Source organism: Pipistrellus kuhlii, unplaced genomic scaffold, assembly GCF_014108245.1.
Source record: "Pipistrellus kuhlii isolate mPipKuh1 unplaced genomic scaffold, mPipKuh1.p scaffold_m20_p_4, whole genome shotgun sequence".
NCBI classification, from domain to species: Eukaryota; Metazoa; Chordata; class Mammalia; order Chiroptera; family Vespertilionidae; genus Pipistrellus; species Pipistrellus kuhlii.
Genome location: NW_023425540.1, coordinates 59,387,519 through 59,406,176, shown reverse-complemented (window position 1 = coordinate 59,406,176; position 18,658 = coordinate 59,387,519). Strand labels below are relative to the sequence as shown.

At 34.4% G+C, this 18,658-nt stretch overlaps 1 protein-coding gene across 6 annotated transcripts in view; it reads right to left on the bottom strand.

The window, feature by feature from the left end:
• Positions 1 to 18,658, bottom strand: part of YTHDC2 (YTH domain containing 2) — a 66,444-nt gene that overhangs the window by 14,115 nt on the left and 33,671 nt on the right. For 4 of the 6 annotated variants that reach the window (XR_006739803.1, XM_036409643.2, XM_036409645.2 and 1 more), the window contains 9 exons: positions 18,285 to 18,367; positions 15,651 to 15,756; positions 13,848 to 13,967; positions 13,276 to 13,548; positions 8,161 to 8,287; positions 6,816 to 7,021; positions 6,022 to 6,217; positions 1,750 to 1,859; positions 197 to 489 (listed from right to left, as the gene is read on the bottom strand). Coding sequence is in view for 5 of the 6 variants with exons in the window: in XM_036409643.2 (XP_036265536.1) it covers positions 197 to 489; positions 1,750 to 1,859; positions 6,022 to 6,217; positions 6,816 to 7,021; positions 8,161 to 8,287; positions 13,276 to 13,548; positions 13,848 to 13,967; positions 15,651 to 15,756; positions 18,285 to 18,367 (1,514 nt within the window). In the remaining variant the exon portion in view is untranslated. The remainder of the gene's footprint in view (positions 1 to 196; positions 490 to 1,749; positions 1,860 to 6,021; positions 6,218 to 6,815; positions 7,022 to 8,160; positions 8,288 to 13,275; positions 13,549 to 13,847; positions 13,968 to 15,650; positions 15,757 to 18,284; positions 18,368 to 18,658) is intronic. The other 2 variants (XM_036409644.2, XM_036409646.2) reach the window with 2 other exon arrangements.

Here is an 18,658-nt window from a genome sequence, read left to right as displayed (position 1 = left end):
CCAAGGGGACAATTTGCACATTAGGCTTTTATATAGAGGCTTTAAAAGGAAAAATCTATTCCCATTTTATTGTGACCTTTCTATATACCTTACATAATAACAACATAATTTCTAGATATTATAAAAGCACATTATTCCATGATAAATAACTCCTTTTCCTGGAGAAAATGTCTCCTGTTTCAAGCCATTAATTTACCTTTCTGTAGAAGTAGACTCGTCAGGAAATTCAGTATCTGCTGAACTTTTCCTACTATTATTTGACCTCCAAGATGATGCCAAAGGAAGTTCTTCTGAAGACATAGGCCTTGGCCTTTGGCCAATCCCAGATGGTTGTTGTAAACCTGCAGACTGTTCTTCAGTGCTTAAAGCAGCTATAATTGCTCTAATGGTCGCTTCATCAACTTGAGACCACGGTTTCGATGGAGCTCTCATTCGGCGTAAAAATAAGCTGTGCCACTTCTGTCTGAGCTGCAGCAATAAATTGGCGGCCTATAATAAAATAGTTTCCTCAGTTCAAATATGCTTGCAAGCACCTATTTGTTTATTAGTTAAGGGTCTGTAAATGTTTCCAAAGAACAAGCTTTACATTTCATATAATTTACTACTAATTTCATTCTTTTTATTGAAAGAATGAAATAAAATTTCTTCTTTCCCATATCTGAGGCACAAAATCAAATGAAACAATTTATTGAGAGAGACAATATGTGATAGAGTGTGATTAATATGGAAAAACAAAAGCAGAGTAAACATACAAAATACATTTAGTTCCATTCATTTTATTTTAGTGATTGTGGAACATCCATATAATGATGTCCAAAAGGCAGCTGGATTCATAGGTCCAGAGAAAGGCCTAAGCTAGATATAAACGTGTAGTTATCAATGCATAAATGGTTACAGGTAATCCCTAAGGACTGTGCAGAGACAGCAAAAAGAACAAAGCACAAAGTATTGGAGAACATCTAAGTTTAAGGCACAAACACAGAAGAGTCTGTGAAAGAACTTAAGAAGGAATAGCCTCTCTAGAAAGAAGAATCAAGAAAGATTAATGTCACAGTATGTGGTGACAAAGTAAGTTGGGACAGGGATGGGGAGGAAAAATGAGAAAGATAAAATTACAAAACGAAGGTTATGAACAATACTGCCAAAAATGAGAAAAGGTCAAATTTGTCAAGGACAGCAGGCTGGTTTTGACAACATGGAGGACAATAATGGCCTCAACAAGAACAATTCCAGTGAAGTGACAGGCTATTGGATATTCAAGTAAGTTCAAATGATGGAAGAATCCTAAAAAAGTAAAATCTAGCCCATGTTGACTAATGACAGCTTAGCTGCCTAAACAAAACAAAAAGCTATAAAATGGCCTTTAAAAGTAGAGATGAAATTAAGGGTAGGCTTTGTCAAGAAATATTTTAATTTGGAAAAAAAAAACAACAACATTCCTCTTTCCCAATTCAGAAATATGTGAAAAGAGAAAAGAGAATGGAATTCAAATCTTTCTCTTAGAAATAGTTAAAATAAAGGGATTTCTTGTGTACCCAATACTCAGTATTTCCTTATATACACAGAAATACTCAAAATATTGCCATGCGTAAATACTGACCTGCATTCAGGTTTTTCAAATCCACTGTTGGCCCTGAAGGCCCTATGAAAACTGAAAAAGAAATTGTATTCTCTAATGCTAAGAACCTATTAAAGATATAATTTTCATTATATTTGTTTATCAGATCATACTAACTGGATCACACTTACCTCAGGTTCTAGTTTGAAATTGAGCCACTCATCAAGTTTCAAAGCTGCCAGATTAGCAGTAGTTCTATCTTCCATTTCACTATCACTACTATCATTAGGAATACCATCTGCTGTCCAAACAAATATTGAAAGAAAAATTTTCACTTTTACCATTTTATATTATAGCAAAAAGAATAAGCAAATATACATTGACATACCATATTTACACAAATCCTCCTGATATGCTAACAATTTGTGTGGGGAGTTCTCTAAACCTCACAGGCCACAAATTAAATCTCAATATTTAAAAGGAGGGGGAAAAAGGAATTGTAAAGACTACAATCTCTAATCACAAGGCAACAAAACAAAACAAAAAAGACAAGTTAAAAAATCAAAAAAAATTTAAATAATAAGTAGATGAAAAATTAACAGAAAGGAATAAAACATTAAAAATAGTAAGCAAAAATTTGATACATTAGGTAAGAGAAAATATTATTAGTAGTTAAAACTATAGTCCAGATCCTTAAAACATAATAAGCAATCCTCTGATAAATTTAATAAAGGGAGAAAAAAACACAAAACTACAAAATAAAACTATAAAAATTACACAAAATGTGGTAAGCTTAAAATAATTATATAGCCGAGACCGATTTGGCTCAATGGATAGAGCGTCGGCTTGGGGACTGAAGGGACCCAGGTTCGATTCCGGTCAAGGGCATGTACCTTGGTTGTGGGCATATCCCCAGTAGGGGGTGTGCAAGAGGCAGCCGATCGATGACTCTCTCTCAACGATGTTTCTAGCTCTCTATCTCTCTCCCTTCCTCTTTGTACAAAATCAATAAAATATATTTTAAAAAAATAATAATTATATAATCTTGAAACCTTCAAAGAAAATTATTCATTTCTATAAAACAAATTGAAAGAATAAGTAATTACTAAAACTTAAAGAATAAGAAATAGAAAAACTCAGACTATTTAAGGAAGAAATTTGAGATGTCCTTAAAGAACAACAACAAAGAAATCCAGAACACCAAGTCTCTCAAACTTTTAAGAAATAAAGTAATAGCCAGTTCCTTTAATGAGAAAATCTAAACCTAACCTTAAAACTGATAAAACCTAAAGATACTTAAATATGCAAATGCACACACCACACAAAATCTATGTAGCTGAGCCTCACTAATGAATACAAATATTACAATTTTAATAAGTGCTAGCAAAATATTAGCATTGCTTTAAATTACTCTTAATCCAAGAACGGTTTCTCCTTGGAACAATATGATGGCAGTTCCATTAAAAAATATATATACACATCATCAATAAATGAAACAAATTCTGATTATATGTACAAATGCTCAAAAGTTATTTAACATATTCAACACATTTTTAAAACATTAAAAATAGAACAATTCTGTTTTAATGAATAAAATAATTTATTAAAACAAGAATTAACATTATAATCAATGGTACAACTTTAGAATTTAACAACTGGAGATAGAGTTCAAAACCACGGTTATAAGATTTTTCAAGAATTTCCTAGAAAACGTCGATAAATTTAATAGACCCTCGAAGATATGAGAGAACCCTTGTGGATATGGAAAAGGACCAACTAGAAATTAAACAGACACTAAATGAAATGAAAAATATTATACAGACACCCAACAGCAAACTAGAGGAACACAAGAATCAAGTCAAAGATTTGAAATACAAAGAAGCAAAAAACACTAAGCCAAAAAAGCAAAAAGAAAAAAGAATCCAAAAATATGAAGATAGTGTAAGGAACCTCTGGGACAACTTCAAGCATACCAACATCTGAATTATGGGGATGTCAAAAGAAGAGAGCACAAGACACTGAAAACCTATTTGCAGAAATAATGACAGAAAACTTCCCCCACCTGGTGGAAAAAAATAGACTTACAAGTCCAGGAAGCATACAGAACTCCAAAGAAAAGGAATCCAAAGAGGATCACACCAAGACACATCATAATTTAAATGCCAAGAGCAAAAGACAAAGAGAGAATCTTAAAAGCAGCAAGAGAAAAACAGTTACCTACAAGGCTGTACCCATAGGATTGTCAGCTGATTTCTCAACAGAAGCTATGCAGGCTAGATGGGAATGGCAAGAAATATTCAAAGTGGTGAATAACAAGAACCTAAAACCAAGATTACTCTACCCAGAAAAGCTATCATTCAAAATTGAAGGTCGGATAAAGTGCTTCACAAATAAGAAAAAGCTAAAGGAGTTCATCACCACCAAACCAGTATTATATGAAATGCTGAAAGGTATTCTTTAAGAGGAGGAGGAAGAAGAAAAAGGTAAAGATAAAAATTATGAACAACAAATACATGTCTATCAACAAGTGAATCTAAAAATCAAGTGAATAAAAAAATCTGATGAACAGAATAAACTGGTGAATATAATAGGATCAGGGGCATAGAAAGGGAGTGGACTGACAATTCTTGGGGAGGATGGGTGTGGGAGGTGCAGGAAGAGACTGGACAAAAATCGTACACCTATGGATGAGGACAGTGGGGAGGAGGTAAGGGCAGAGGATGGGATGGGAACTGGGTGGAGAAGAGCTATGAGGGGAAAAAGAGGAGCAAATGTAATCATCTGAACAAGATTTATGAAATTAAAAATAGTAATAATAAAAAATAAAAAAATAAAAAATTAATGAATAACATGTTATAATATAAAGGCAGAAATTTAAAGGAACAGAAGATACAGAGAGTTTTACAATGCCAAATGTAATATGAAATCAATGTAAGCTTTCAAAAGACAATACATAACAATTCTTTTGGTGCAGGTGAGGGAAAGCACTTGGAAATACATGAAATCTACATTTTAAAACAGAGTCAACTCAACATGGTTGAAAAAATTATCTTAAAAATCAAATTAGAGCAAAAGAAGAAAAACAAAACAGTACTTATCAGGTCCATGAAGCATGAAACTTTTCCAGCTTTGAAGTGAGCAGTATAGAAAAAGACTATTCAATTTAATCTATAGTAGTCAAAACACAGAACTAGAACAGCCAGAGGGGCTCAGTTGGCTGGGCTGGGCCGTATGCCCTAAAAGTTGCCGGATGGATTCCCAGTCAGGGCACATACCTAGGTTTCAGGCTCACTTCCCAATTAGGACACTTAGAGAAAGCAACCAAAGTTTTTCTCTCTCCCTCCTCTCTCTCTAAACATGTCTTCAGGTGAGGATTTTAAAAACAAAACAATACAAAAACACTACAGAACTCAAAATATATAAAACTAACAAAAATGGATATTATATATGATAGAAAAAAGGCTAATAGCTTTAAATCATGAAACTGTAGGTAAAATTAAGAAAAACATCAGTACTCAATCCTTATCCCACCCACTCTCTCTTTGATTATTGTGTTTCCAATAACATACCTTTAGGTCAATTCCTAGATCATTTCTGAGTGCAGAATCTTGGCCCCTGCCAATTTATTTATATATCTTCACAGGACTAGCTTCTTCATATATTTTAGGTCTCAGCTTAAATGATATCTCCTCAGAGAAATTTGTATAGGGTTTCTTGCTAAAGTAGGTCTTCCCTAAGGCAGCCTGCTTTATTTCTAATTAAAACACTTACTTTTTTGCTGTCTGTCTACCATCCACAACCATGTAAACTCCTAAGGACAGAAATAACTTGTCTATCTTGTTTTCTGTTACATCCTCAATACCTTCCACAATACCTGACATATAGTAGTTATTCAATAAATATTGGCTGAGTCACCAAATAGCAAAAAATTAGAAATAGTCAAGATGTCCAACTGTAAAGAAACATTTTAAGTACATTATACCACTTTAATATGATAGAATATTTTGCAGCCATTAATATAAAATATTTCATTTTTTATATTCGATATTTATGATCAAATCAGAATATAAAATAGTATGGGTAAAATAATTATATATATATAAAATTATTATATATATATATAGATAGATAATATTTTAAAAAGTCTACATAAGAGTAATAAGATTATGGGTAACTATTATTATTTCCTTTAAACAAATACCTTTTATTTTTGTTAGTCATTTAAATTCAGTGGAAGAGAGAAACAAACTTCCTATCTGCAAGATTAATAAAAAACATACAAATCAAGTTATATTAATTCCTTTCAAGAACAGTGGTATGCTTTAGTATATTCTAATTAGTCTTACATCAAAAGGGAGCTAATACTACGTAAGTTTTTTATAATTTCATAATTTGTTTGGTTTAGTAAAAAGAAAAAAAATTTCATTTCAAATACATTTTTATTTCCTTCATAACATATTTACCTCGAAAGGATGAAGATTCCTGAAGAGCATTACTTGCCAATCTAGCTGGTCCACAGAATACCAATACAGTGACAGGTGTCACTGCTGAACAACATCTAATGTTAGCTATTCTATGTGCTCTGGTCATTTCATCATAAATAAGCCAATCTGTGGGCAGTGCCTGAATTGCTGCAGCTTGACCATTGGCTGGAGGAATCTATTAGGAAAATATATTTAAAATTTGTTAACCATGTTTATCACCTAATTTACTGGTAATACTTTTAAACTATAAACCATCCCTTAATAAAATGGGTGATGTATACCCAAGCAAAAATTAAAGCAAGTCATTGTTCATGTAGTTTGTACAAAAGTTCTCATTACTGCCGAAACCGGTTTGGCTCAATGGATAGAGTGTCGGCTTGGGGACTGAAAGGTCCTGGGTTCGATTCCGGTCAAGGGCATGTACCTTGGTTGCGGGCACATCCTCAGTAGGGGGTGTGCAAGAGGCAGCTGATCGATGACTCTCTCTCATCGATGTTTCTAAACTCTATCTCTCTCCCTTCCTCTCTGTACAAAATCAATAAAATATATTTTAAAAAATAATAAAATAAAAAAGTTCTCATTACTTAACACATTAACTCTTCCAGCTCTAAGAGTCAATCAAAATTTTGTTCCAATGCTGAATTACACACACACACATATATAACTAATTTCTTAAAGCAGGTCAGTATTTAGAACATTTTTCACTGATTTTTTCAAACATCTAAATTAGATGAGTTTCACCTCAAGGCCTAAGAGCATTAAAAATGTTTTACCTTTTTATATTGAGGCTGACTGAGAACTGAAGTGGGATGAAATCGTACTTTTTTCTCCTTTGACCCTGTCAATACTAAATTCTCTCTGTCCACATGGACTAAATTAGGATACATGCCTGCCACCAATGCAGCTTTAACGACAGCCCAATTCTCGGAATTTGTGTTAACATCTCGAATGTCACCACCACCTCGTGCTCTAACAAAACCTAGAAAGAGGGGAAAAAAAAACCACACCTACTTTTCCTATTCACAACATACTTTTTAAATTTGTGTATTTTTTATTTAAAAAAAAAATTGTAGAACCTATGTAGTAAGTTTAATGATATTCAAATTCCACAATAATTAATAAAATCTAATTTAAAATGTAGAATCAATGTTCTAAGGAAGTTTCATTTGCTCAGGTTAAAGAAAGTAGAAGATTCATTGGGGGATTAGAAACTTTTTAAAAATTACACATTCTTGTCTGGCTGGCATAGCTCAGTGGTTGAGCGTTGACCTATGAACCAAGAGGTCACAGTTCAATTCCCAGTCAGGGCACATGCCAGTGTGGGGTGAGCAGGAGGCAGCTGATCAATGATTCTCTCTCATTACTTCTGTTTCTCTTTCTGTCTCTCTTTCTCCCCCTTCCTCTCTGAAGTCAATAAAAATACATTTTAAAAATGTACACATTCTTGCAGTAAAGTTATTCATGAGCTGCTATCTGAAACACACTAAAATCATAGCTGAAAACCTAAGCCATTCTTCTAATAATTTCAAAAGTTCATATTGTCCGATATCTGAGATAACTTTAAATCCTCTGGTTTATTCCTTATGTTACTTTGGCACTTCAGCTCATCTGCAAATCCAGACTCTGGTAGTTTTCTTCTATTTTTTTCAATGTATTATGTTACTCAAAAAGGAATTAGCAATTCTAAAATAAAATAGCTATTTTTCAAAAAATCAAAATGCCTTCAAGTGATTACTTGTTGTCTTATGTTTTAAAAATATGAAGGCCAGAATTTGTATCAAACTGGTTAATTTTTTATAATTTATATTTCATAGAGCTGTTTATTAATAGTGATAAAATATAAATGTAATATCTAGACTGATCTTTACCAACAAATACATTATAAAGTGTTCACTGCCAATTCACACATTTCTCAATGACAATTCTGCAGTGTAAGTTTTTTCAACAAACAAAAGCTGAGGTCACACAGACGTCTACAAAGCAGGTAATGAGTACCACAAAAAAGTAATAATGTCATAAAAATAATATAAGATGGCTTCAGTTAATACTAGAAATACGACAAGGTATAGGCAGGGTTCTCTCAGTTGTTAAAATGGGTTCTTAGTAGGAAAATATTACCTGATGCTCTAAGTTGACCAAGCAATTGGGTTCTCATGCCTATGATTATTTCCATGGTAGCTTGTGAAAGAAAATTCTTTTCACAAAAGGCTCGCTCCCACCCATCACTTCGTGCTTTCTGCCATGCCTATAAAAAATATAATTATATAACATGTACCAGACACTTCTTAGGCAACAAAATAACTGAAAATCACATTAACCACTCAAGGTCAATTCTTACTCTTCTAATTATGTTATAAAATCTAAGACTTTATTAAAAAATATATATATTGTAGAGAGAATCCAAGATGGCTGCACAGGTAAACACCTAGCCGCAGCCGCACACAACAATTTTAATAAAATACAACTAAAATATAAAATGGACATTACCCAGAACTACAGGAAAGCCAACTGACTGGAAATTCTACAATGAGAAGCAAGGAGAAAACCAGAAGGAAGAGCGAAGGAATTGTAAAAGCCTAAGGTACAGAGACACGCAGCATGCGCGGAGAGGAGAGAGCCGGAGAGGAAGGGCGGGGCGGCTGAGTGCCTGGCTGGCGTTCCCTAGCGGGAAGGAGACAAAGGCTCCAGACTGTGCTGGGCCCCAGTTCCGAATGCTCTGAACCTCAGTTCCAGGCCAGACCCCTGGGACCCAGGCTCATCCATAGGGAGCTGGGCTGTAAGGCGGAACCCTGGGGGAGCGGCAAAAGGTAGAGCCCTCAGAGGCACGCACATTACGCGCAGAGAACGGACTGTTGGCTGTGCTTCGGGAGTGCCCTGGTGGGAAGGAGACAAAAGCTCCAGACTGCTCTGAACGCCACCTCCAACACCACTTCCAACTGAACTGAACCCCAGTTCTGGGCTCATTGGGGGAGAGCCTAGACTGTTTGGTAGCAGGAGAAAATCCAGGGCACCTTTCTCTCAGAGGTGCTTGCAATGAGTACTGAAGGACCCTGGGAATTACTGAGACCCAGGACCCACATAGGGCAGGGATGAGGGAAGACAAGGCGGTAGGCTCCACCCTGAAATCCCGCCCCATCAGGGAAGCTGCGAAAATGTCAAGACATCAAAATAGATCAAAAACGAAAGAAATGGAGGACAAAAAGCGACTGAATATAGAGTTCAAATCTACGCTTATAAGGTTTTTTAAGAATTTCCTAGAAAGGTCGATAAGACCTATGAGGATATGAAAAGGGATCAACTAGAATTAATAAGGACTCAACAAGAAATAATAAGAGATCAACAAGAAATAATAAGGGATCAACAAGAAATAAAGAATACATTGCCTGAAATAAAAAATATTATACAGAGTCCTAAAAACAGAATGGAAGATCGCAAGAATCAAGTCAAGATTTGGAAAATAAAGAGCCAGAAGACACTCCTCCGCAGAAGCTAGAAGGCAAGAGAATCCAGAAAATTGAAGATAATGTAAGAAACCTCTGGGACAACTTCAAGCGAACCAACATCAGAATTATGGGGGTCCCAGAAGATGAGAGAGAGCAAGATATCGAAAATATACTGAAAGAAATAGTGACAGAAAACTTCCCCCACCTGGTGAAAGAATTAGACTTACAAGTCCAGGAAGCACACAGAACTCCAAACAAAAGGAATCCAAAGAAGACCACACCAAGACAAATAATAATTAAAATTCCAAGAGCAAAAGACAAAGAAAGAATACTAAAAGCAGCAAAAGCAAAGCAGGTAGTTACCTATAAAGGATCGCCTATACAATTGTCAGCTAATTTCTCAACAGAAACCATGCAGGCCAGACGGGAATGGCAAGAAATATTCAAGGTGATGAACAGTAAGAATCTACAGCCAAAGATAATCTACCCAGAAAAGCTATCACTCAAAATCAAAGGCCAGATAAAGAGCTTCACTAATAAAAAAAAAGCTAAAGGAGTTCACCACCACCAAACCAGAATTATATGAATTGCTGAAGGGGGTTCTTTCGGAAGAGAAAGTAAATAAAGATAAAAACTATGAACAACAAATACATAACTATCAACAAGTGAATCTAAAAACCAAGGAAATTAAAAAAAAAATCTGATGAACAATATTAACTGTTGAATATAATAGAATCAGAGGTATGGAATGGGAGTGAACTGACGATTCTTGGGGAAAAGGGGAAAGGGGGATGTGGGAAGAGACTGAACATAAACTGTTCACCTATGGATGAGGACAATGGGGGTTGGGGAAAGGGCAGAGGGTGGGGTGGGAACCTGGTGGAGGAGAGCAATGAAGGGGGGGAGGGGGAAGGAACATTTGTAATAATATGAACAATAAAAATTTATTAAAAAATAAAAAAGTGGGGGGGAAAATAAAAATACATAAACAGAAAAAAAATAAAAAAATAAAAATAAAAATAAATATTGTAGATGCAGAGAACAGACTGATACTTGCCAGCAGTGAGCAAAATGGGTAAAGGTGGTCAAAGACACATACTGTCAGTTATAAATGAAGTTTAAACACTGGGGATGAAATGTACAGCATGGGTAATATAGTTGATAACACTGTATTGGATATTTGGAAGTAGCTATGAGAGTAGAACTTTTTAAAAATAAACTTTTTTTTTTAATGAGATATACTTGACATGTAACATTATTTTAGTTTCAGGTGTACAACATAGTGATTCTATATTTGTATGTATTGTGAAATAATCTTCAGAATAAATCTAATTAACAGACTAGAGAGTAGATCTTAAAAGATCCCATCACAAGAGAAAAAAATTATAACTGTTTGAAGATGGATGTTAACTAGATTTACTATGATCATTCTGCAATATATACAAATATTTTATCATTATGCCATATACCTGAAACTTATATGCCAATTATATCTCCATTTTTAAAAAAGTAAATAATTTAATGCCTGGATGGAGTGATTTGGTTGGTTGAGCATCATCCCATTCACCAGGAGGTGGCTGGTTCGATTCTTGGTCAGGACACATGCCCAAGTTGCAGGCTCGATCCCCAGTATGAGGTATGTAGGAGGCAGCTGATTGATGTTTCTATCTCTCTCTCCCTCTTCCTTTCTCTCTCTGTTTTCAATAAAAATATATTTGAAAAATAAATATTTAAAATTTAAATATAAAAAATAAAATCTAAGACTGTGATTTAACATCAGTTAATTTATACTCAAATGCTAAGAAAGTTTGAGTTTATAAAAATCTCAATGAGAGAGCTAAGTATCAGGAAACCTAAATGAGCAGCTATATAAAAATATTTACCTTTCAGATAAAGGTGCTAATTATCCTTCACAAAAGTATAGAGCCTTTAAAACTAAGCCATATCGAACATTTATATCTAAGAATCCTCCGTTCCTCCAAAAATAGTAAATAATAGTATCAACCTCCTAATCAGTCTGAGAAGGGAAATGGGATTTCTAGAAACCATCCATGTGCAGTATAAAATAGCTCCTCTTTTAAAATGGGCTCTTTTGCTTTGAAATATAGCTGATAGGTCAAAGCAGTAATCTATCTATCCCAGCTCAGTGAATAGTGTCAGCCTGTGGACTCAAGGGTCCCAGGTTTGATTCCAGTCAAGGGCATGTACCTTGGTTGCGGACACATACTCAGTAGGGAGTGTGCAGGAGGCAGCTGATTGATGTTTCTCTCTCATCGATGTTTAGCTCTCTATCCCTCTCCCTTCCACTCTGTAAAAAAATCAATTTAAAAAAATTAAAAAAAGAATAGACAAGAATTCTCCAAATCTTTCTCAATTATTATCACTCAAATGATCTGTGATAATATAAGGTATCATAGACTCAATTAAGAGCAATGCATTATCCATCCTATATAATAAAAGCCCAGAGACCAAAATAGCGGGATGATCAGAACATCCAGAAACCAGAATGCCTGCAATCCCTCACCCCAGCCAGCCCTGCCCCTCAGTGGGGACCCCCACCCCAATCCGGGGCCCCCATCAGGGCAGTGCAGCCAGCCCCGACCCCTGTGCCAAGCCTTTATTCTATATAAGGGTAATATGCAAATTGACCCTAACAGCAGAACAACCAGAATGACTGCTCGACCAGTCACTATGAAGCGCACTGACCACCCTTACCCCAGCTGACAGGCTTCAGTTGCCCAATGGCAAACAGGGAACTGAGAATGGGTGGCAGGGGACACAGGCAGCACGAGGCCTAGACCCCCGCCCCACGAGTCACCCAACAGACAGAAGGCAACCCATGGTGGGGGCAGGACCCCTTACCCTGGCCATCAGGCTCGATCCCCTGGTGGCAAACGGGGAAAGGGTGTTGGTGGGGGGCAGGGCCGGCTGCGGGCAGCCAGGGAAGATAGCTAGGCCTAGGGACTGTATCTATACATGAATTTCGTGCGCAGTCCTCTAGTTGTTTAATGATACTCACACAAAAGAAGCTTGTAAATATTTTTGTAAATTGTATGTATTTTAAGGAAATACTTGAGAAAAAGTATTTTCTGCATAAACAAAAAAATGCTTTTTAATGTACAGGCATAAACTACATTCAAAAGAATTTAAGGATAAATAACATGTCTACCTTATGAAGAAATAACAAATTCTCCCCTGCATCTGAATTTCTAAATTATATATAATTTCCCTTCTTCAGAGTCTCACTTTCCTTATCTTTCCTTTCCCATTTAGCACTTTCTTCATTTTTTACTACTATTATCTTCATAGGTTTTAAGTGATTTTTTAATTTTGCTTTATAAAATTAAGTTCTTAGCATAGTATCTTGATCATACAAAAAAAAGTGTACTCTAAAAAAAAAAGACATTAATTTCTTCCAAGCTTTGTTCTATATATTTCCAATAACATAGTGTTATTAATTAAAATTTTAGAGCATTCCTTGCCAAAGATATAATAGAAAGATAAGAAACTTGAGTATTAAAAATAAATACAAGTATAAATAAAAATAAATATGTACACACTTATAATATACATATTCCTACAAAGATAAAATGAAAGAAAAAAAGTAGAGAAAAACTGTGATAATTTTAACATTAACAATAGGAAGATTTTTTTTCTGGGAAATTAATAAAATGTAATGTTATAATGAAACAAAATTAATGGAATATATCTATTTTTTTAATTTCTCACATTTGCTCCAGAAATGTGTTTAACCAGCAACATTTTCAGAAATAAAATAACAATGTCGTACCTGGAATGCTCTGAGAAGTGCCATATGATCACTGAAAGTTCCAGCAGTGAAACGTTTCCTACAAAGCATAGCTGCGCGTTTTTGAGAGGCCTGGGTTGGCAGGACAAAAGGATCTCGATAGGCTAGTGTGCAGGCAATTGTAAGGATAGGGTCCAGGCACTTTAAGACAACAGCGCACAGGACCATTTTACCAAGATGTGGCTCTACTGGCAAGTCAGCCAAATGATAGCCAAGTTCAGTGAGATCTTCCCACGCATCCATTGCATCTATTGTCTAAACAGAAGAATACAAAACAGAATTTGACATAATCAAAAACTATGTTTAAGCAAGCAACATATCTAAAAGTCTATAAGAAATGAGAATATAAATTTTGATTTGCTTTCACATCGCACACAAAAAATATATTTTGCTTTAAATATATAAAAATGAGCTACTGTTTTATTATAACTACCACAACAGTATTTATTCAAAGTACATGGTTAATACAATTTTTAAAGTATAAAATTAATTAAGATGTGTTTTCATTTGTTTTAGATTTCATATAGGTTAAATAAAACCACTAAGACACAAACCTTAAGCATTTGTACAGCATTCCGTACAATTAAAGCCGGTGGAGGTTCAGGAGCTTTCATAAGGAAATCCGCAATAGGGCAATTAACTGGGGCTAACAGCTTGGTATGTAAACAAAGTTCCTACAAATAAAAATAGCAAATAATTTTGAAATATTGACATTTATTTTTAAAGAAATCATGAGAACTACAGTTCCCAAACAAAGACTAGTAGAGTCTCTGACTAAACTGAACAACAAGGAACAATGTCTTTCAAGGAAACATAGGCTTATACTTTGCCCTAAGTTCCAAAATTTTTATCAACATCCTCCAACAACTCATATCAAAATTACCATTGCCACCAGTGACAATGTCTCCTCACACAGTTTAAAGAGTCACTATCCAAAATATCTTCTTTTTCCTTTACATTACCTTCTAGAATCTTGTATCTATTCAACAAATATTTAAGTGCTAGGCACTGTGCAGCAAATTGGAGAAAAAGAAGAGGACAGATTATCAGACAAGTGTCCATTCTCATGAAGTTTTCATTGTATGTGAACAGAATAATTACATAATCAACTCCTTAAATACAACTGTGATAAATGCTTTGAAGGACACAGAGAGCTGAATTAATTAATCAAGTTTAGGAAGAAGCAGGAAAAGGAAGCCACTGAAATCAAAAACAATTTCTTGAGGAAATGACATTTAAAATAAGACATAAAGACTGAGTAGGAGTTAATTATTAAAAAAAAATAAGGGGAAGGAGTCTCGGAAAAGGGAATAGCACATATGAAGGTCCTACAATCAATATAAATATGATGTGCTTAGAAGCCCTAACTGGTTTGGCTCAGTGAATAGAGTGTCGCTCTGTGGATTCAAGGGTCCCAGGTTCAATTCCGGTCAAGGGCATGTACCTGGGTTGTGGGTACATACCCAGTAGGAAGTGTGTAGGCAGCAGCTGATAAATGTTTCTTTCTCATTGATGTTTCTAACTCTCTCTCCCTCTCCCTTCCTCTCTGTAAAAAGTCAATAAAATATATATTTTTAAAAGATGTGCTTGGGAAATGAAAACTACTGGTATGAGTGAAGAGAGGACAAAAGGTAAGAATTAAAAACTTAAAACTGGAGACACAAGCAGGAGAAATAATTTAGTCATTTGTTAAGAATTTTGTATTTTATCCTAAGAACATAAAATGGCACATGAACATGAGGAAAAGGGAAGTCATCTAGATATGTGGTTACCAAAAATATGATCTACTGTCTTTTTAAAGGTTTGGATATTAGCACCTAGTTCAGCACAGCAGAGAATCGAATTAATGTCATGATAGTTTTCCCTAGGAGCTGCAGTGTCGGTGTCCCATGAAGTAAAAAAACCTGAAGGAAAACAATAACGGCCAGAAAATCTCAGTGAACTTCGTTCCAAATCTACCAAGGTAATCTCAGCATCTTAAAGTGAGATGCTGGTATGATATTTTGGACCTCAAATAATTTGTTTTCTAATCCTCATTGAAAATATAAAAGGTGAAAACTATATGGTTGACAGACTCTTAGAATGTTGCACAAAAACAAATGCTATTCTTATAAACTATACCATAACTTAAGTGCACTCAAGTAATTTTTAAAACTTTGGAGGTTTGTATATTAAAATTTCTGTATATGAAAAAATATTAGTTATATACATAACCACCTTCCATTATATTTGATAATTTTGTTTTATAAATTGTTTTATACATTGATTATTGAAAAGTCCAATCAGCATAAGTTGAAATGATCCCTCCTCCTCCTTCACCCACAAATATAGGCTTTTAGAGTTAAGTAAATTTCTACCTGTAATGGCATTCTCAAAAGTTCTGGAGTCTGAAATTCCAACATATTCTGGAATCGGAGTCTACTGAACAGACGAAAACAAATCCCAGGTCTACATCGCCCAGCCCTTTAAAATAAAATACAAAATTAAGACTCAGGAATAAAGACTATAATAAGTAAACTGTACAACCAATGTGATTTAGATGATATAGAAAACGAACCAGTATCAGGACATCTGAGTTTGAATTCCTTCTCTGACACTTATCCTTTATGAAGGCACTTCACTTGTCTAGGACTCTATTATTTCATTTATAAAGTGAGATTCATGAATAATATCTAACTCATATATAGGGGTGGACAAAGTAAGTTTACAGTTGTAGTAAGTGAAACACAGTTTATTCTAGTATTATTATTTATTTATTATTATTAGCCTACTTTTGTCCAACTATATACATTCTAGGGTAATGGTAAAAATAAAAAAGAATTGTATATGAAAGTGAGTAAAAAAGTAAAGCATGAATAAACATATGGTAATTTAAGTTTAATCAACTTTACTGAGCTGATACCAAGCACTGAGTTCAGACACACTGATGAGAGTTGTACAAATTATCAATTACACAATTCCAAGCCACTGTTATTTACCCCATCATCATAAAGACATGTATAACTTATTGGAAGTAACAAAAATATCTTAAGGAAAAGTAGTCTCTTAATTTCACCCAAAATTGGCATATCAGCTAATGGCAAGGCTGAATATAGTAATTATAAAGATACAGAAATAATCTCTATCTTCGCAAAGCTTATAGTCCAAAATGGCACACGTAACTATAACAATGTGATGCAAATTACAAAATCTGGCATTGTTTGGACCATTCCTTCCTCCATTGAATACTTTCCTCACTGTATACCCATCAGCTTTCTTACTTATACAGCCTCCTTTGAGAGATTTCCCTTTGCACAGTCCTTATGTTCCTCTGAATTTGAATCTCAGCCCTCTGCTCTCCTCATTCTACCCTCTCCCCCAAGGTGATCTTAATTATCCTCCTGACATCAACTTCTATCCATCTAGATCTCCTTATCCTAATTCTAACCTATACTTCAGAAGCCTCTTAGCTCCACTTGATTTTCCAGTCACCTCAAACACAACACAACCAAAAAAAAGTTAATTCTTCTCCCCAACATGACAATGATTACTTACAAAATTTCTGATTTTTATCCCTGACAAAACACTAATAACAGTGTCTAGTCAATATGTTTTCCTGTTAGTTAAAATTCAAAAAAATTGGTCAAATAATTACTGAAAAATATATTTTTTTAATCTTATCTTTTTAAAAATGAAAAATTAAGCATATACGAAAATGACCAAACTACAACAAAATTTAGGATAAAAACTAAGTCTCCTTCCTTGAAGAGCCCCACAAATCCTTCTTCTCAGAGCCAACAATTGTTTTTCAATGTTTCTCTCAGACTTAACAATGCATTTATATATACACACACACACACACACACACACACACACACACACACACAAACATATATATATATTTTTTAATACAGAGAATATGAGGCAAATGTTTCATTCCTTACTTTTCTCATTTAATATATTCTGAAAACTCATCCCTCATAAAAAGACATACATCTATATATTTTCCTTTTAACAGTATACCACTGTGAGGCTTTAGCAATCTAACCACTTAAACTGTTGATGGACATTACAGTGTTCCCAAACTGTTACAAAAAATGCTATGAAAAACATTTTTTTAATACATTTTATTGATTTTTAACAGAGAGGAAGAGAGAGGGATAGATAGCTAGAAACATCGATGAGAGAGAATCATCGATCAGCTGCTTCTTGCACACCCCTAATGGGAATGTGCCTGCAACCAAGGCACATGCCCTTGACCGGAATCGAATCCGGGACACTTCAGTCCACAGGCCAGCGCTCCATCCACTGAGCCAAACCGGTTTTGGCATGAAAAACATTCTTAAACATACATCTTTGCACACATGTGCAAGTATATTCAGGATAAATTATGAGAAGCGGAATCCACTATGAAAGGGTAGATTTGGATAAACAGTTTCAAACTGCCCTCTGAAGAAATCACACCAATTTACATTCCCATCAGCAAATTATGAAAGCCTATAAGCCCACACTTTTGACATTCCAATTGTAATTATTATTATTATCTGTTGCATGCACTGTTAACGTTTTCATCAATGTCAATCTGATAAGCAAAAAGCAGTACCTCATTAATTTGCATTTATTTTGGTATATTCATAAGGCAGCATATGTGAAGTTAATGGGCTGATCTTTATTAACCAATTTTTAAAAGCTTTTTTGTATAATACAAAAATTAGTCCTTCATCCCATATTGTAAATGTCTGACATTTTTGTTTTTATTTTTTGTTTTAAGTTTCTTACATGTCATAAATGTGGTTTATACCAGGCAAAAATTTTTAATTTTAACATAACCTGAATGTGATACTTTTTAAACAATGTTAAATTAGTATGCTTTGCAAAATTAATATAAAATGAAGACTAACATGAAAATGTTTAACATTTTACAGAAAGTGGAATATACATTAATATGTAATACATATGAATATGTTTCCATTTTATAGGCAATTTTTGAATGTACATTAAATATACATTACCTGCCCTTTCGTTGTATGGCACTAGCTTTGGAAATCCACACCATTTTTAACATTGTAACAAAATTCAATGCATCAAAGGATTTCTGTAATATTTAAATCATCTTCATGTTAAAACATAAAAGGCATTTAAGAAATAGCAAAACCAATATAATATATTTTAATATGCCAAGTTTAATTCACATCACCCAGTGATTAGATAATTACAGCAGAGTACTAATTTCTTTTTAACCCAGATTTCTGACTACAAAGATTCTAAGGAAAAAGAATAAAAACTCAGAAGACCTGAAAACTTCCTCATTCTGTGCCTTGCTGAGCTATTTGTTTCTCTCTTCTACAGTTAAATAATAGCAGTCAGGTCTCATAAGGCATCAAGA